At 43.9% G+C, this 20015-nt stretch overlaps 2 protein-coding genes across 4 annotated transcripts; one reads left to right on the top strand and one right to left on the bottom strand.

Moving 5' to 3' along the window:
• The first annotated feature begins 124 nt into the window (after window positions 1-124).
• senp2 (SUMO specific peptidase 2) lies at window positions 125-7038 on the top strand. 2 transcript variants are annotated; one of them, XM_079751890.1, is made up of 17 exons: window positions 125-403; window positions 656-717; window positions 826-935; window positions 1037-1109; window positions 1405-1492; window positions 1581-1752; window positions 1878-1987; window positions 2108-2193; window positions 2543-2600; window positions 2705-2774; window positions 3829-3975; window positions 4421-4552; window positions 4753-4980; window positions 5286-5365; window positions 5561-5645; window positions 5756-5851; window positions 6167-7038. In XM_079751890.1, exons 1-17 carry the CDS (start codon window positions 237-239, stop codon window positions 6227-6229), a joined length of 1827 nt encoding a protein of 608 aa, XP_079608016.1. In that variant the 5' UTR covers window positions 125-236; the 3' UTR covers window positions 6230-7038. The 2 variants fall into 2 exon arrangements, with proteins under 2 accessions (XP_079608016.1, XP_079608017.1); XM_079751891.1 differs by having other exon boundaries at window positions 3832-3975.
• Window positions 7039-8541: 1503 nt separating this feature from the next.
• On the bottom strand, window positions 8542-19705 carry LOC307087033 (serine/threonine-protein kinase PAK 2-like). Of its 2 annotated transcripts, none has more exons than XM_079752431.1 (15): window positions 19500-19705; window positions 14776-14966; window positions 14368-14474; window positions 14016-14163; window positions 13818-13834; window positions 13592-13705; window positions 13358-13472; window positions 13176-13239; window positions 13024-13072; window positions 12803-12915; window positions 12572-12689; window positions 11149-11248; window positions 10790-10986; window positions 10521-10658; window positions 8542-10151 (listed from the first exon to the last, which is right to left on the bottom strand). In XM_079752431.1, the coding sequence occupies exons 2-15, from the start codon at window positions 14948-14950 to the stop codon at window positions 10065-10067; spliced, it is 1542 nt and encodes a 513-aa protein (XP_079608557.1). In that variant the 5' UTR covers window positions 14951-14966; window positions 19500-19705; the 3' UTR covers window positions 8542-10064. The 2 variants fall into 2 exon arrangements, with proteins under 2 accessions (XP_079608557.1, XP_079608558.1); XM_079752432.1 differs by lacking the exon at window positions 19500-19705 and adding an exon at window positions 16254-16359.
• Window positions 19706-20015: the final 310 nt, after the last annotated feature.

Genomic DNA, 20015 nt, shown 5'->3' on the forward strand with positions numbered 1-20015 from the left:
ATGACCGGAGGCCTCTTTTCTCCATCAAAGGTTCTCTGCTTTCTATGAGGTCAGAATGGAGTTTCCGCCCCTTTTTTCGATAACAGGACGCCTTCTTTCGTGACGCACGTTTTATCAGTTCCAACACATCGAAGCTAGGCTAATGTGGTTTCGCAGATTGTTTTGGTTATGACACTTGTAAAATAGACCTGGCCCCTAAAGGGGACCGAGTTTCTGTTTTCTCTTATCTTTCTGGGATGTATGGATGGATAGTCGATGGAATATCCTCTCTTTTTGAACCCGTTTCGGACCAAAACCGTACTGAGTGGCCTGGCAATAGTGCGCAGGTACCCGGGCGAAGTGCTGTGACTCCAGGTACCCGACCAGAGAGCCACGCCAGACCGGCTAAACGCAATTATCAAAGGTTGGTGTATGGTTTCGCTCTCTGTATTCTACAACTAAACAGCATATTAACAGACCATGCTTTGCTACGTCGTATTTGTATGTCACAAAGATACTGTCAGCTAAATATTGGCTAGTAATCCAATAAGAAGCAAATGTCAGCCTACTAGCTTGCGTTGGCTAACCCTGCACATTTTAGCACAGCTATTCAAACGAGGTTAACTATCTTGCTATTCGTTATATCTACTCCGTGCTAAAATGTTTTGTGTTTCAGTGTTCATGTCTCCAACGGCGCATCCCAGGGCGAACAACGAGAGGCAAAGCGTCGCAAGTTAGGTTTGTAACGTTAAACGACGTTTCTTTCATTGCCTTAATTGCATTCAGCAACACTCGACCCTAGCTGCACGATTGTAAGCAAATGTCCGAATTTTGTTTATTTTTCAGATGTTGTGTTAAGCTTTGTCAAAAAGGCTGTTGCAGGAGTAGCTGGCCTGTTAAGAAGGAATCCACAGAACAAAAACTGCGAAAGGTATAGACGATATGAAGAATCCAAGGTGGGTCATTATAATATCTGCATTGTCGCACTACCAACCAAAAGGGCTACCAACTTATTCAATATAGAAGCCTTTGTTCAACTCTATTATTTATTTTCTAGAACCAACCGGTAACCCTAATGGGTATAGATGAGCTCCAAACTTCATGGCTGACCGGCACTAAATGGAGGATGGGTATGTAAGAGTCTGGAGGACAGTCGTAGACTCTAACCCTATCAGGGAAAGTTTTCTCGTGACACTTGGGTTAGACTGCATTTGCATTTATACCCTCAACACCTGTTTTGTGATTCCTCTAATTTCTCCAAACCCCTCTGACTTTGTCCATAACCATTGCCGCATGCACACTTCATACTATATATTTGACATTGCTGTATTGTATTCATTTAATCTATTTATTGAATGTCCTTTAACATTCAATTGCGTTGCGCATGCTTACCAGGCAATAACTGTTTTGGGTCGCGGTCTGCAGATAAGCCAGCTGAAGGAACAAACGACAGGGACGGGGCAGGGAGAAGCTCCTTGCCTAGATCTTCGCCTCTTTCCGTCAGGAAATACAGGCAAGTGATCCGCCGTTGGATACTAAGGTTTGATCAAAATGAGCTGGAAAGTTATAGAAGGTAACGGAAAACCATTGCTCCAATCCAGCGGAGCGGTGCTGTCGGGAGGGATTCTCGATGGAGGAAAAGACAGAGGGCCGTCGCTGCCAGCTAGGTCTGCCCTGGGTGTCGGCCTCGGAGTGGCTCCTGCCAACGCAGAGCTCTCGCACCTCTGCTTTGGACAGAACCGCTGCTACACAGCTGGTGTCACTGTGCAAGAGGTAAGGGTGTCCCTTGTCTTTTTTTCCTTGACCTGTGTTTGAGCTTTTGGTGTCTGCCACTCCAAGCGCAATCACCAGACTGTTTCGTTGACAACTCGTTGTCATGTGTTGATTGTTCCTCCTAGGCCATGAAGCAGAACGATAAGGAACATTACAGGCGTCTGTTGGAGATGTTGGGGACAGAGAAGGGCAGCAAAAGTCAACCACTGGCTTTCAACAGAACGACGCCCCAAGCGTAAGTTTATAATGTTAAACGATTCAAATCTTAAAACACTGTTGCGTCATTTTGTATTGTTTTTAACTCATTTAAAAAGGATGTATTAACCCCCCCCTCCCTTCCATGTTTCCTTTCCAGCATGTCACCTCCCCAGGGCGGGTTCAGACAAAGCCGTTTTGGAAGAGTCTTTGACTCTATGCCCAGAACGACCGGATCCGTTTCAGGTGAACCCCACTGCTGTCCCTTCTCCTCTGAGAACTGTGTTGAACATTATTTCCAACGAGTAACTTTTCTTTTAAATGTATGTTGAAATAAGTAGGAGGTTCTATTCACAGGTGCATGCATCCAAACTGGCTTAGAAATGTGGTCGAAAATAACCAAAGCATGGCATCAATATAGTAATTAAACGTACTCTTGTACGTGCTACACCAACAGAGCTAACAATACTAGACAAGGATAAGTGCATACAAATCAATAAAATATCAACAGAAGTGCAATTACGTTCATCAATATCGCTGAAGGACATGCATTTACCTGAGGAATTACTGAGGGCCTTACAATTCTGTTATACAGCAACCCCAAGTGCGTACTCATGGAGAGATTCATCTGCAACTAATGATGTCAAAGACAGGTTTGTGTTTTTCAGTCCGCTTGCATAGTACTCAGTCCGCTAGCATTACTATGCATGCTTATGTTATTTGAACCATATTGTGAAAGGCTGCCTATTGTCAACAGGAGGACGGACATTCTATTCACTAAGACACTGACTGGAACGTTCCAGGAGAAACAGGGCAGATGGGCAAAGGTAGCAATCCCTCCTGCTATAGTGGGTATACAAGGAATAGAAAATAGGGCTGAACGATTTGGGGAAATCCAATTGCGAATTTTATTTAAAGGTCCCATGACATGCCACCAGGTGTGATTAGCCGCTATATCCGTTTTGAAAATCTGGCTCTTATGACATCACAACTAGGCGTGCCACACTCACGCCTGGTGGAATGTCATGGGACCTTTCATTTTTCTGTTGAACTCACTCTCATGTCCCGCAGGCGGAGGGTAGGGCTTTGACTTTTGCCCATGTTCATATTCAAAGTTTGTTTGTTTATTAATATTCGAATTTATTAAGAATATTTTGACCATTAAATGCCTTCAGTAAGACCTATATGGTATAAAACTTAAGTTGTTTATATTTTGTCCACCAGAGGGCAGTGTATCAGTCAACGTCAATTGACAGCAGCTTGCCAGTATTTAGTGTAGACAGGTGGGCTCTCAAGTTGCTGGTTGTCTCGTGGTATGAGAGTTTGGTCCTACATATTCTACATATTACTTTAGCCTTACCAGTTATTTTCCCCTGTATTTTTTTCGAACCCAAAGTAGCGCCACACAGTTGTGAATCTACCCAAAGTAGATTCACAACTTCACCAGGCTTGAAAAAGCCTCGGAATCTGAATTAAAAACAATGTTCAAGCAAAGAAATTTACAAAAATTAATGCCCATAACAGCTTCTAATATTAAGCGCTGTCTAATATTCGTTCGAATATTGATTTATTTTTTGATATTCTAATTATGTTCGAATAACGAAGTTGGGAGTCAAAGCCCTAGCGGAGGGTAGTGTCGGGCCCACGTGAACCCCACGTGACCCTGTGTTTCAGATTCCGACCCTCGTAATGGTTAGATTGTGTAACATTAAAACAAATACTTCATTTATTTTTATTTGAAAATCGCGTTCTGTGACATTGCTATGTGGGTTTGGATTAGATGAATCATTCAGCCCTAATACAAAATAAAGGGAATTCAGTCGCACCTTTTCAGTTATTAAACCATGTCTAGTCTCTGACATGTTGTACCTTTCTAACCAGAAGCATCCCTCCGACACGGACCTGTCCACCGAGGTGGCTACGAGGCTCCATCTGGTGGACCCGGTGCTGACCCAGCCGAGCGACAAGCCCCCGACGCGCGCTAGCCTCACGTGGCACGCTGACGAGGACCTGCCCCGGCTCACTAGGGTCAGAACTCACCGGGGGGTTGCCATTTCATTCGGGGCGTGTGCCCATGCCCGGGCATACTTCCTCATTGTCCCTCCTTTCGTCACCTCTAAAAAGGCAACAGGATTTTGTAGCGCTAGATACACCACTCGGAATTATTGTAGTTTTTGCAAATCCTGCAAAAGCTACAATAATTCCGAACAACGAGAGGTGCATCAAAAAAAATTTGATGCACCCTACAGATTGAATCCGGTTGACTTGGATCTCTCAACAGAACGTCTTAAATTTGTATTGACGGGAGAGATGGATTCCCTTAAAACAATCAAAATAAATGTCTAAAGGCTGAATTGCCTCATACAGCACATGCAGTCGCTAGAAATTCCTACAGTCACTCATGGAACCTGACGGATGCCATTTTTTAATGATTAAACTTTGTGTGTGTGTGTGTGTGTGTGTCTCTCTCCAGGACATGGCAGAGGAAGTGAGTGCAGCCCTGAACCAAGCTGACCCTTCCCTGGTACTGAGTGCGGCCTTCAAGCTGCGCATCACGCCGAGGGACCTGGCCACTCTGCGGGAGGGCAACTGGCTCAACGACGAGGTAACATTCGCTTGCGCGGCCCAATGGTGGAACTCGTCAGCGTTCCCTGGTGGCTGCCTGCATGTTCTTGCGCTCCCTGTACAATAAGGCCTGTGATGTTTCCGTCAACTTTCAACTTTTGAATGAACGCAATCTTTTATTTTTAGTGTTGTATCAGTATGTGGTTTACCCTGCGTCCCCGTTGTACAACTTCCCCTCAGGTGATCAACTTCTACCTCTCCCTGGTGATGGAGCGCTCGTCCAGCCAGGCCGCCCCAGGCCCGCGGGTCTACTGCTTCAGCACCTTCTTCCTCCCCAAGCTGCGTGGCGGGGAGGGTGGCCTGGCCGGGGGGCACTGGGCCGTGAGGCGCTGGACCAAGGCCGTGGACCTCTTCCTCCATGACCTCATCTTGGTGCCCCTGCACCTCGACGTCCACTGGGCCATGGCCGTAAGTCAGAGCCCAGCACCCTGAACGGTTGGCCTAATGCTGCCTGATGGGAAAAATGATTCATTATTCACCTAGATGTATGACGCACAGATGAGCAAAATGACACAACTCGGTTCAATGAAGGGAGGGATGGGGGCGGTCTCTCGATGCAAAAAGACTTCATTCAAAGGCCATCAAATGGCAATTCAAATGATCTACTGATGTGGTTAAAAAAGGTTTAATATGATGTTTAATTGCTCATTTTATGTTAAGGTTTAACACTACCCTTTTGTAATGTTTTATATTCTTTATGCTTTTTCTTTTAGGTGATCGATCTCAGAAGCCAATCAGTTAAGTCGTATGACTCGATGGGTCAGCGGCATGATGACATCTGCAGTCTTTTACTGTGAGTCTACATTGCGATCCTCTGCACACTAACTACAATTTGTTAGCCAACGATGAATATATGACCTGACTGTGTTTTTTAGAATGTGTTATATTAATATCACCATTGTGACGCTTGCGTTAATTGTAATGTTGTAGAAAGTTCCCTGTTAGTTTTGCCTATAAATAAACTCTACATCCCCCTTTTCTCCCCAAGAATCTTCTTGAGGGAGGAGCACAAAGTCAAGAAGGGAAAGGACTTGGACACTTCAAGGTGGACCGTTGGCAGTTTACGGGCGAGCGTAAGTTCCCATGGACCGCACATTGACATCGACACAATCCGGCCAAAAAGATCCAGTCTGTGTTTCTTCTCTCAAGGCTTACCTGACCCTCTTTATGTCCCAATGTCTAGGAGATTCCCCAACAAAAGAACGGCAGTGACTGCGGTATTTTTGCATGTAAATATGCAGACTACATCTCTAAAGGAAGGCCCCTGGACTTTAAACAGGTAAATGTTTGATCTTTTTCCCCATCTGGTATTCTGATTGCTATAGTCTATCTAACTCTTACTTGTTACTGAGAAAAACAGAGTACAGAAATCAGTGGATTGTCTGGGAATTTTCAAAAAATAAGAAGGCGGGTGGCCATGTTTGTTTACATTTATCTGTACATTCGTGATTTTAAAGTAGCTTTGGTATGCAAATGGTCTGTCCCGTCCTGTCTTGGAAGTGTGAGAATTTACCAGAATTTTCAGATTTTTGTATTTTGCACCCTTTTTTACACTCGTTGATAAACCAGCGCTTCTCGTCTTCTTTCTCTTTAGTGCCACATGCCCCTGTTCCGGAAGGTCATGGTGTGGGAAATTCTCAATAAAAAGCTACTCTAGAATTCTGCAACCCACACTCTTCTATCAAGTAGCTGCTAAGAACAAGGATATTCCTCATTGTGGAGGCCCAGCATTGTGCATACTAATTTAAAGACTATGACGATTTGTAAATGGACCAGAAAATGAAATTTAAGCCCTAACCGGCCATTCATATTTTGGTGTCCGAAACTGGCTCACTGGTATTTACCGATTTTAACAATTTCAAGTTGGCTTATCTCTGAGTTGTAATTAGGGAAGTTATTGAAATGTGAGAAACGACTATATGTTACCAAGAAATTGGCACTACTGATTAAGATTTGTTTTATTTTTATCTTTTGGATTCTTTTTCTGCTTGAATACTGCCTAAAGTGCCTTGATTGTATTTTTTCAAACTGCTTCAAACATTAAAGTTGTTATATATATTTTGTATATCTTTTTAAATCGGCTCCAATGAAGAATTTAGTTTTGTTCATACAGTTCCCTTGGTCAAGAGATTCCAACTGTCCGTACTGGTATTCAAATAATGGAGATGCAATTTAGTCACATGTAGTTCCAGCTCATTTGACTTTACTACCGTAAATAAATGAAGCATATACATTTGGCCAAGATTTTAAAAAATTCTGTCAATTAAAGTAAAAGCATGTATCATTTCATTAGTTGCCTAGGCTAGGTGTGAATGTGTGTATTGGTTACTTTGCAAGCATGGCAGTTCCTTCCTTTTACTAATCTAAATCTGTGGTCCATACATTTCTGCATTTTTTCATGCAAAGCTGCTTAGGTATACTACTGTATACATCTGCAAGTTCAGATTTATGCGAAAAAACAGACCTTTCCGGTAATAAAGCATTTATTTTGTTACTGGTTTGCAATGCATATTTTTTATTACCTTTGAATTTCAAGTTCTGAATTTGTTTAAGTGCGTTTATCTAGATTTACTCTTGAGGTCAATTTTGAGACGAGGTGATTCTGGTTAATTCATTATCTGGAAACTAGCTGTAGAGAGCGGTATTGTAATTCAGACAATATTTCGGGGGTGTCTTCTCAAAAGTTTTTTTAAAAAAAGGCATGTTCACCGTAGTTTTCTGATCTGCAGAATATTCGTCCATCCAACAAAATAGCGGATTTGAGATTCTAGGCTGATATCTAATCCCGAGTTGAAATACGATTGGCTGGCTGCGCATTCAGAGGGATTGCATCTGAGTGTATCCGATAGTTCTATTCATTGTAGACTTGGCAATAACTTATATTCTGGGCAAATTGTGAAATACAATGTAAGAAAAGGGAAGTTGTTGAAACCTTTACATGTGGTATAAATACATGCATTGATATTTGCATTTCCAAAATTATTCTATTCCACATTAATATCACCTATTCCAACCCTTCTCTCCGCTACCTGGTGATGTAAACCGAGTCTTAACTGTCCAGTGGGAAGGTAGCGTCCTCCCTCCAGAGTAGGGCAGTGCAGCGCTGCTGTGGTAGGCCACTGGGCCAGTCGAGGCTTCCCCTGAAAGCATCGCTGCAAGGAGCGGACAGGTTGAAGTACTGCAGAAAAAACATCTCCTTTGACATGTGATTTATATTCCTTGGTCTAAGTGAGCAATTCCGCTTTTCATTGTTTACGTTATATATAACATGTCTGAGATATTATGTCCTGAAAAATACTTTAATTTGATTGTATATCTTGTAATTTAAGCCAGGCTTAAATACTCTATTCAAAATGGGGAATCTATTTGAGATCTGTTATTCCTTAATGAAGTGAGATTTAGTACCATTCTGAATGAAGTGTTAAAGCTATTGTTTATCTTTGAAAGACAAAAGTGTTGGTTGCATGGATGTGCATGGACAATGTCTTCACTGTATCAATTGAACCAGTGTAAGCCATACAGCCACTGCTGCCAAACCAACCCATTTGTGTCAGACTGACTTGATATCACTTCATTAAATGTTAGTTCATGGGGGTTTTCCATGTTCCTGCAGATACCAACTTAGAAACATGTAAAAGTCATCTCACCCAAGACATAGGAACCCTAGCATACAGAGCAGTTGGAATAGTAACATTCACAATGGTTGTGCCATTGTGACAAAGACCAAACTGACGTTACTAAAATAAATGGTATATGAAATATATTCTGTTCAGTGAATTGTAGCTTTTAAAATGATGTCAAGATTTAGCAGATTAGCATTTTGAGTGACTTAATCAGTGTAGGGCTGAGGTTTTCAGAGGAGTCTCCCGAGAGTCCTGTAAAGGCACTATGTGTGCATGTCCACAAACCAGTTCAACACTAATCTCTTGTGTCAAAACCACAGCCATTGAGATAGAGAGAGATTGCATGAACTGTTCCGGTCCATCTTTAATAATAACTTACAGATTCAGGAGGAGTATGCTTTTGATTCAACAGCGTTGAAGCTACTATCATATCAATCACGTTTTGAACTTCTAAATGGAATGTGTGCTCTCTGACTGGACAGCAGTGTGTCACTTGATGGTCCATTATATGAATACATGTCATTAATGATCCTTATAACTAAAGAAGAGTAGCATATACTCTTGGAAGAGTCTATTTGCAATCCTGCAGTTTGTGCAGATTTAATACAAATCTGATTGTCAATCCACCACATAGCATTAGCATGCTTTGAGTGTTTGCATTTGGTCCTCTTGTTGTGAAAAGTGTTGTTAAGACCAGCATGTTTCTGTTCTTTGAACCATGCGTTGCAGAGGCAGCTCAACTGAGGGTGACAATTACTTTAGAAAGAAAAGTAATCTAAAACGTTAAGAGATGGCAGAAAACATTACGAAATATACAAAACAAATCTTCCTCCAGTATTGCTTTCAAAAACTGCTTTCATTGTGAAAAGAATGAAAGTTAAGGCATGAAACTAAAAAAGGTAAAGGACATGTATAATTTCTTGATAACAAAACAACAGGCGGTTGAACATCTTTCATTCGATAATGTGACGAGGATTGAGTTCCCCAGTCTTTCAGTTGGACCACAAAAATGAAATTGTTTTGGTTTCTACGCCTTGAGTGTTTGAATGCAGGAGTAACTGATTGTCGGTGCTAGGTCGGTCAGACTCAGGACAATCGTGAAAATACTGGTTGAGCTAAACTCCGGCGAAGTGGTGGTTATGATAACCTTGGAAGTGATGGCACATGAAACCACACATCAACTCATGTTTTTACGTTAAGTAAAATAAACAGTCCCGCTTGGATGTTTTCAAATACAAGAGAGTACTGCTTCATACGCGTGTTGGTAAATGATGCGGCACGGCAACGTGCGACTTCATTTCCGTGGAAAAATGTACTGAAATGTTGGGACCATTTAGGTTATTTCTCCACTTGGGCCAATGGCGAACACAAATCCTGGACTAATGACGTAAATGGAAAAACTCTTCTGTGGAAACACTTGATGTTGCAAACAGCGATTGCTTCACAACAACACATTTAGGAAGCAGTACTCTTATATTATTTTTTTAAAAAAAAAAGCGGGGCAGTTCCCTTCTAAGCATTAGAAGTTCACCCACTGACACAGGAAGGGTCTGACGTATCTGCATGGCCACTGGTAATAATACTCTGACGGAAAGGCACCTAGCGTTGAAAGTATACTAAACCCAAAATGTTCAATAGGCACTTGGCTAATGCCACTAAACCTCGGTCAAGGTGTTAGCTATTGGTGACTGGCATGGGGGGCTGGGGGGTTGTAAAATATACAGAATAGTCAGTAAAATAGTAAGAAATCACAGAACATCATTAGCTGCCTGCTATACGGATAGCAGGTTGCGAGAGATACAGCGGTCCAAAGATGCAAGTTGGCATAGCAGTCATTGGGTTAGCCCGGTAGCCGACGTAGGCCAGTGGTTAGCGGTTGTTCTTCATGGCTTCCTTAGCTGCCAGGATGAGTGGTGTGAGCGTGGACAGAGGTTTGGCCATCTCCAGGAAAGGATGCTGCAAAACAACAGTCTTGGTTAACGCCACAGGGAGAAGAATAGTTTACAAAAAAAGTACAATATGCAAGATATGCCATTTTGAGTTCAACTCTAAAACTCTGTTCCTTAGCCACCCTGCCCTCCTCTCACTAAACCCAACCCACCCTCAAAAAAGAGAAAAGGTTGGACTTGCAGAAAAAGTTGAACACAAGACTTTTCTATGCTGCTGTAAAGAGAGTTCGAGCAATTTACCTAGATGGCAGTAACGTAGCTAAAGTTTATGCGTACATGACATGTGTTTTACAGCGCTTTTCAAACAAAACCATTTGGCATGTTGTACATTTAAGTGCATTTCAAAAAGGAAAGAAGGAGGTCATCTTGCAGCTACCTGCAGCAGTTCTTTGCCCCCGCCTCGCTTCTCCACGTCCATCTCCAGGCAGCGAGACAGGAAGGACCTGAACACCGGGGACAACTTCTCCGGGCTCTGGAGCTCAGGCGTGCCGTTGGTAGCGATCAAATACAGAGCCTGTGAACCACACCGCACCCCAAATTGAATTCAATTTCAGTAACCAGTTCGCTGATTAAAACCCGTTTGGCTTCTCCAACACATTAGCATGTTGCTAATAATCCTTATTTTGATTCTGCATGAGTGCTCACCCTCAGAGGGTTCTCGTTGAGGTAGGGTGGCTCCCCCTCCACCATCTCGATGGCCATGATGCCCAGGGACCAGATGTCCACCTTGGGCCCGTAGGCCTTGCGGGTCACCACCTCCGGGGCCATCCAGTACGGCGTGCCCACCATGGTGCTACGCTTGCTCTGCTCGGGGGTGATCTGGGCGCAGAAGCCAAAGTCGGCTGCGAGAGAGAGAGAGCCAAGTTAGTTTCTTCCACGGTCGGCGGTAAAATGCACGGTAGCATTTATTGCGTCACAACAAACCAAGACAGGTTGACTGTACGCTCAGTGCCGGGACAGATCAGCGAGACCACGCCCGTCAATAACCGAGTTGGTTTGCTCACTCAGCTTGACGGAGCCGTCCATGCCCAGCAGCACGTTGTCACTCTTGATATCCCTGTGGATCACCTGGTTGGCATGGAGGAACTCCAGCGCTTGGAGACACTGGATATAAGGGGGGGGAGAGAGAGGGTGAGAACGAGACATCTAGTGGTTCTCTAATGCCAAATTGAAAAGGTTAACCACGCTGTTCTCAGGACAGTGTGGTCATCACATCCGCTACGGAGCAGGGCCTTGGACCAGGATTGGAAGACCAATGCTATATATATATATATATATATATATATATATATATATATATATATATATATATATATATATATATATATATATATATATATATATATATATATATATATTTCTACAGGACTTTATTTACGAATCACTACAGTATCCAGTTTAATCCAAAATGACTTGCAATGAATCGATTTCATTTTTGCACGCCAGTTAGTGTCAGGCTGTAAATGAGCAGGTATGGTTGTGGCCTCTTGCCAAGACTGTGAACATTGGGGTTTGAACTCAGAACCTTTCGGCTGCCTGGAAGTCAAACACCCCGTCAGCTAGCCTATCCTGCCCTCGTGTGTCCGACGCAGCATATCTTATCTACAATGATTGTCTAGTCTGATATTTCAGCATTGTCCTTCCTCTGATTGGCTATAACTTCAATGCACTAGAAAACTCAGTTACAGTCTTTCTTCTACACACCTCTCAGTTACAGTCTCTCTACACACTGCTCAGTTACAGTCTCTCTACACACCGCTCAGTTACAGTCTCTCTACACACTGCTCAGTTACAGTCTCTCTACACACTGCTCAGTTACAGTCTCTCTACACACTGCTCAGTTACAGTCTCTCTACACACTGCTCAGTTAAAGTCTCTCTACACACCGCTCAGTTACAGTCTCTCTACACACCGCTCAGTTACAGTCTCTCTACACACTGCTCAGTTACAGTCTCTCTTTACACACCGCTCAGTTAGTCTCTCTACACACCGCTCAGTTACAGTCTCTCCCACACACACAATGTTCAATTACAGGCTCTCTCTACAAACTGCTCAGTTACAGTCTCTCTACACACTGCTCAGTTAAAGTCTCTCTACACACTGCTCAGTTACGGTCTCTCTACACACTGCTCAGTTACATTCTCTCCACACTCCTCTGTTAAAGTCTCTCTACACACTGCTCAGTTACAGTCTCTCCCACACACACAATGTTCAATTACAGGCTCTCTTTACACACTGCTCAGTTACAGTCTCTCTCTTTACACACCGCTCAGTTACAGTCTCTCTTTACACACCGCTCAGTTACAGTCTCTCTCCCGAACACCGCTCAGTTACAGTCTCTCTCCCGAACACCGCTCAGTTAGTCTCTCCCACACACACACACACACACACACACACACACACACAATTACAGTGTCTAGTACGTACCTCTCGGCACACGGCAGCAATCTGGGCCTCATCCATGCAGGTCTCTGTGACAACGTCTGTTAAAGAGCCACCGGCCAGGTACTCCATGACGACAAACAGCTCATCTCCGACAAGAAAACTGGGCGCACACGCACACACACACACACACACGTCTCAATAGGTCTACTTTGCGCCCTAAATGTTCATGTTGTGTATGGATAGCTCAGGCAAGGCCATTCAGCTTAACCCTACCTGTCGAGGAAATTGACGATATTGGGGTTCTTCATCTCTTTCATGACCAAGATCTCGTTGATGATCAGCTCCTTCTTCGGCTGCTTCTGCAGGTTGATCTGTTTGATGGCCACCTTCACACAGAGACACAAACTTTGTGCTTAGTATTTTTTTTAGTTAATTGAGTTACTTTTAAGTCTTTAGTTTGACAATATAAGTGGCTTTGTGTAGTGCACGCTCACCTCTTGGCCTGTAGCAACATCTATGGCCGTGTAAACGGTACCAGAGGCCCTGAGGGAGGGAGAAATTGCCTTTATCATCATAAGGTTTCACAAAGACACATCCCAGAATATAAATATTGTGTGACATTTGATTGTTTGGCCTTTAAACTCACCCCTGGCCAATCTTTTCGTAGCGCATGTACTTTTTCTTTGGATCTCCAATGCTGACAATAGTGCCTGAGGGAAGTTCAGGGAGATTTAGTCTTTGTCTGTTTGGGCTCCTGTATGTTGCATGTGAGTCTCTAGAGTGTCGTGTGAGTGCAGGCGCATGTGTTTGTGTTTGTGTTTCACATACGGAGCTTCTCCATGATCTCTTCGTCCGTCATCTTTCCTCCCTTCTTCCTCAGCTTGTCGGCGTTCTTCTCCCCCTCCGGCGCCGGCAGCGGGTCGATCACCGACCGGGTGTACACCTGCACCACAGGAAGTGACGTCACAGCCCAGTTGAGAACGCTCTCGACTACCCTCGGACCGTTCTTCGTCATGCTCCCTCCTAACTATCCAATTGAAGCCCCCCATTCCGGCCACCTACTGATTTAGTGTGTTCCGGTCTGGGGGCCACGATCGGGGGCGGGGCTTCATCATCGTCATCGTCGCCGCCCTTGCCGCCACCTGCCGGCGAGGTTTTGCCTGCCTGCTTGCCTGGCTGTAACCATGGCAACAGACACAACAACAAAACAAAAGGTTACAGTCAGCCTGCAATGTTACGCACAAGCAAAATACTCAGCTGGGATTTCAAGTAAAAGGTATCTACTCACCGACTGTGGGTCTTTATCTGAAAGACAAATGGAAGGAGAGAAAACATGAGGTTGGGACGAGAAACTTGCTCCTATGGGGTTAATATGGCCTATATGGGTTTTAAATGTCCTTAACTTGGGTTCAATATAATAATTCAAAGGTTTGAAACAGCAGATTCAAACTTTTGAACGGAGAGGGGGTATAAACGTTGGACCCACCTGAGGCGGAGAAGCTGAGGTATTTCTGCTTCCCGCTGGACGAGTCGTAGAACTTGAGGATGTCCAGCACCGTCTGGGGGTTCTGCTTCTGTTCCAACTTACTGATGTTGGAAGTCTGCAGTAGACGGGCCCACTGCTCTGGCATACCCTACACAAACACAGGTACAGAACACACACACACACACATGGATACATACAAGTACACAGAGACACACAGGATGGTCAGTGCAAACACTGATATAGAATATGAGGAAAGGAAATGAGTAGTCTAGGCAAAAAGCATGAATGGAATCCTGCACAATATGTGCACGCGCACCCGCACACACACACACACACACACACACACACTTACTGTGAACTCCCCTGTGACTGCATCAAAGCCAACGTGGATGGTGTGTTCAAAGTCAGAGGGGGAGGAGATCTCAGGCCTGTCCTTGTCACGATCCTTCTTCCTCCCGCCTAAAGATGTCACATGTTATCAAAGGGGGAAGCGGCGTGCTGAGGCATTGATCGGAGGCCGACGTGTTCCGACTACAGCCCGATGCATAGAGAGCACAAATACACTCTCCCTGATAATTGCAGTGCAAAGAAAATGAAAATAGAATCATATTGTTTAGACGGAGCAAAGAATACGAGAGGTAAAGCTGGGTGTATTTTTCCGCTCGTTTCACTCAGACAGTGCTTGAGCCCATATTGGACACAAACAATTCAAGGCATTACTTTGCATCTTTTCCGACACGGCCGTGCGCTCGACACTCACCCTTTTCGGAGGCAAACATGGAGATGATCTTGTTCCTCGACTTCCTCTCCTCCGGCACAGAGGGTAGGGGCTTTGAGTTGTGATTGGCTGACTGAGGCTCCTTGGCTCCTGATTGGCTGCTCATCCTGACAGGGGGGGCGGGGGGTTTGTCCTCACACACTCCGCTGTCACACATCTACACACACGTGCACCTGTAGGACACACACACACACACACACACGTATAAATGAAGAATCTTTCCAGGCACTCAACAAGCCCCTTGCTACCTGCAACTCTCTGCCTGTTGAACATTTTTTCCGATGGTAAAAGAGACTTATTGTGAATGCACTTCACCATAGAAGAGTCTGTGGCGGACACAATGAGAGCGCTACAGTGAGTGACACGGGACAGGTATCTACGTGGCAAATGAGCGAGTTGGTGTGTAATCAGTCAATTGGCTTACTGACAAACTAAACAAGTGAGTCAGCTAGAAGAACCCTTTAACTTCTTACTCACACAAGCGCGCGCGCACACACACACACACACACACAAACTTTGCCCAATATCCTTGTGTGCAAACGCATCTGGAGACAGGCCGTCTCCACAAACCTGTCATCTGACATCCCCTGACAACGCTCACCGTTATATAGAGATATAAATGAGGCCGCAGACCAGCCAGCTAGTCTGGTCTGATGGGCGTACCAGCCTCACGCCCGGGTTACCGTTAGCACGGTGGGCTGGAGGACGAGCTAGCCTGACTGACTGACTGCACAACGTTCCAACCCTGCTGGCACTTCAGACATGTCAAAGGAAGTCAATCACTAACCTCAACCCTGGACACCACATTATCAAAGCACAGCAAACTAGCAGCCCATATTTGAAAAGTTATGTGTGTCATAGATTGATAACGTGGTCTACTCAATTATCAATGTTTTGCACACACAGATTCACTTCACGTCATCTGATAGTTGCTTTGGATAAAAAGGGTCTAATGTGGCTGAACATTGAGAAAGCGTATTTTATAAAAAGGTTTTATGTGTGATACAACATAAAGTGTTTGCTGATATCTTGTCATGGGAGTTTAATGCTAAAGCCTTTAAATAGACCCAACTTCATGTTTTATTGTATCACAGTTTACATGAAAATATACTACAGCACATAACATTAATAAGATATTCATACTTGGGATTAAAAAAAAACAAGAGACATTGTGATGCATTTCTAAGCACGCCAGATCGCCAATGATCACAATCCATACTATGGACACATCCATATTACCCAGTCCTTGGCAGGCTCAACACCCTGAGGTTCAAGATAAACAACTGGGTTTGGTAAATGAAAAGCAGCACAAGAAAACTCTTAAACTCAAGTAGGGTTAACTAACCACACTTCTACAATCTCCACTTGCTTTCAATCCTTCTCGCTCTCCCTTTCTCCATCTCTCAATCTTCACCTTAAAATTCTCTCACTCGCTCCATCTTGAGGTAGTTGTGACTTACCCTTCTGTCTTCCCTCCGTTCCTTTCTAAATGTCAAACAATCTTTCGATTCTTCCCTCGTTCCTCTCCTCCGTTCATCCTCCACAGCACTTGATAGTTAATTCATCTCTCTCTCTGGACAGGTCTGAGCAAGAGGACTCATACTTTGGATGAGACGAGTTTAGTCTTGTCTCATCTCTAGACTCTTTACATCTTAGAACTGCAGCATGTGTTGTGGTGTATCTATATACACACACACACACACCTGTGACATAAGGACATTATATGTGTGTGTGACATAAGGACATTATGTGTGTGACATAAGGACATTGTGTGTGTGTGTGTGTGTGTGTGTGTGTGTGTGTGTGTGTGTGTGTGTGTGTGTGTGTGTGTGTGTGTGTGTGTGTGTGTGTGTGTGTGTGTGTGTGACTAGCCAGGCTGTGACATGTTCTGGGTGTCAGCAGGAATGCCATAGCTCTAGGGCTGCTTGCGATAGATGGCTTCACCTGGCCAATCATCAGGAGCAAAGCCCCTCCGCTCATAAACCCCGCCCCACCAAGGCATTCTCTAGCCTCAAGGCGGCACTTATAACAGGCCCTTGGTAGTGTTAACTGCTCGACACACTGGGAGGATAGCCTTGTCTGCAAGGCTCTTTCTAAGTCCGGACAAGAGCCCAACATACATTTAACTAGTTACCCTATGACTCTGCTAAACACTGTCAGTAAGCTGTACTATCTTGTTTATGGAAAACAAAACCACGACTTCTTCTATGAGGTTTTAGACTCATGACAGGGCCATGTTGCCGCCACAGCAGTCAATTCCGAGTGAATGCTGCCCTAATAAGGTTCTATTCTGCCGTTTTCCAATACATCACACCATTTGTGGAGGTTTCACTTCCTGTCAATGTATTTATTGATTTACAATGGGGTTTAACACTTTTTTTTTTTATTATCGTTCCCAGTCTCACTACACTTGATCGTCCCTTTGGATAAAGTGGCTAAACATTTAGCAAACCTCAATGCAAGGGCTTCACAGCCCCACTGCCCCCTTCTGGACACGTGAACCCTCCTTCCAGGGAGGGCCGACTTCCATTAGTGGTTCTATAGGGATACCACACGCCCTCACTTCCTAAAAATCCAGATGTTGTTCACAATGTTATCCATTCTCCTGATGTGTAGTGAGCTAGACAAGCAGCCCTAATGTGCCTGCAAAAATCGGCGTCGTACTGAGGGACAGGATACAGGATCAGTGTAACACACTGGAAGTGCTTTGGAGATTGGTCGATTACATAATAGAAATATGCCAATGTAGTCAGTTGAAAGATTGTGAGCACAGATCTTAATCAGCCTGTGTTGCCTTTACTGATACTGAAGCAGCTGAACTTTTCTAATTTCCTCCTGCCTGACCATTAACTGCTATTGCTTGTCTGCTATGAAGGTATTAAAATAGGAACCAACAAAAGGAAGCAGGTAGTTTGGCACAGTTTTCAAATGCCTAGGTCTGTAGCAGTGTCTGGGTGGGAAACCATGAAATCCTAACCAAATAAAACAGAAAAAAAATGTCAGATTACAGCTAAAATTAAGAGGAAATCTAAAATGCCATGATGAATAGAAAATTTATCAAATCAATCATGAGATTAGATTAAGAAGAACGATACAAATTAAACACAAGTCCTTTCCAGTATCCTGATGTTCAGCATCCACATCCCCTTGTAGCTACTTACTAATAGCACTAGAGATGTAATGATGAGGGATGTCTCAATTCTTATCTTCGACTTCCAGCAGTAGTCCTAAACATGTTAATCCACAAATCCATTTAGGCTCTACATTCGTAATTCTAACTTTATTATAACTCCATAAACATGTCGTGTTTAGGAGCAGGTAGGTTTCAGGCCTCTCGCTCTAGGATGCTTGCAGGTAGAGCCACCACATCCTTCTTCTTGAAAACTGTGGCGTTGTGAAATTAGACCCCAGAATAATTGAGCTGTAAAAGCCTTTTCCTCCATTTTAGAATTTGTGACAATCGAGTTTAACATTGTTCCAACTGGTTTGGACTTTATCTCAGGGTTAATCTCTGATACAACAGCCTACTGTTGGCTGGTTGGCAGACGTATACGTGCATCATCGCTACTTCGTTCAGTTAGAAGATGGGAGGCCCTAGCTCTACATTTTCCCTCAACAGCTGCTCTGAATTCAGACAAATTATGTTCCACCAGGGGTGTAGTCTTCTCCTTCTGATCCAAACTTCTCCTCCTTCTCTGCTCTCTGCCTCTCTTGCTCGGTGAGCTCTCCATTTCCTGTGTCAGGCTCTCTCAAAAGAGAAACCCACACTTCCTCATCCTGGAACTCCCAGAACCCCGGCAAGTCACACGGCACAACACTGACCAACCAGGAGAGGGGGAAGCAGAGCTGCCGAGCTGTTTACAGGAAGTGAACAGCGGCCTTTTGTATTTGCCTTCTATAAAAGGACATTCTGTGTGGAAGACTCCCTGGAAGCAATGATGTGGTTCTTCCAACCCCCTCACCACCACACGACCACCACCCCCACCAAGACGAAACACATACAAACAAGCATTACATAGCTGGCAAATCTTGACCTTATTAATGGAACAAATAGGAAGCACTGGTACATGGAGAACAAATATCCAAGACGATTTCACTTCCCCAATCATAATATGAAGACTTTGTATATATTGGCCTGCCCCAAGTGTGTGTGTGTGTGTGTGTGTGTGTGTGTGTGTGTGTGTGTGTGTGTGTGTGTGTGTGTGTGTGTGTGTGTGTGTAAACATGTAGTATTTGAAAGCATCACATTCAAAGCAACTTCATGTGAACGTTTGACAAATCGAAATGTCAAAGTAGATTTCCGTTACAAAAAGGCACTTCCTTTCTTACAATGAGCAAAAGTATCAGTACACACATTACACGTAACTCATCAACTGCTTATAATAGATGTTCTACATGAATAGGTTGAGATACCATTGGTATTGTAGATGATATTACATCATCGGCCCTGTAATTATGTAGGTTTAAATGAAAGGACGATGTACCTGCATTTATAGCCACGAATCCTGCTAACGCTAAGGCCGAACTAAATCAGCAGGGAATCCTCACTGACTTTAGAATAGTAACTTACATGTCCTGGACCCAATCTTCGATTCATATAAACCTAGATGAACGCCTACTAAGGTTGTTAGTAAAGGGTAAGTGTTAAAGAACAGCCATTCAAGGTACTCGGAATCCCTCAATTGAATGAACAAACCCAAACTCACCGACTGCTGTCAAAGTAACAAACAAAAAAAGTTCCGGGCGACGCGTGGAACTCCGCCCCAGTTGTGCACACTATTGTTTCTCACACCCCGATTTGGCGCCGAGATGTATCCAAATCGCTTGGAGCTTTAAATCAATTGCTTTGTACATTTATATTGTCTGGCCCATCAGCAGTCGTGTGGGTCTCGAACCAAGAACCTGGCGTAGCGGAAGCTACGAACCCATGTAGGCCCCACCCACTAGCTAACCTCATTTCAAGACGGAACGCTTGGCACGGGATGGTTCCAAATCAATGTTACGGTGGGCGGGACTTCAGTACCATGATTTCAGTGGCGAGAGACGATAAAGGGCGGGACTTTTGATCGAGGGATATCCGTTTCCGTTATATCTTTCGGATATTGCTTTGTACACATTATGGAAATACAAACTCTACATTCATTCTCCTTGCCGTACTGTTGATATGATTATCATGTTCTTATTTTTCTAGCTAGAGACTGTTAACTGATGTACTCAATTCA

Source organism: Pollachius pollachius (genome assembly GCF_949987615.1).
Source record: "Pollachius pollachius genome assembly, chromosome: 15".
In the NCBI taxonomy this organism is placed as follows: Eukaryota; Metazoa; Chordata; class Actinopteri; order Gadiformes; family Gadidae; genus Pollachius; species Pollachius pollachius.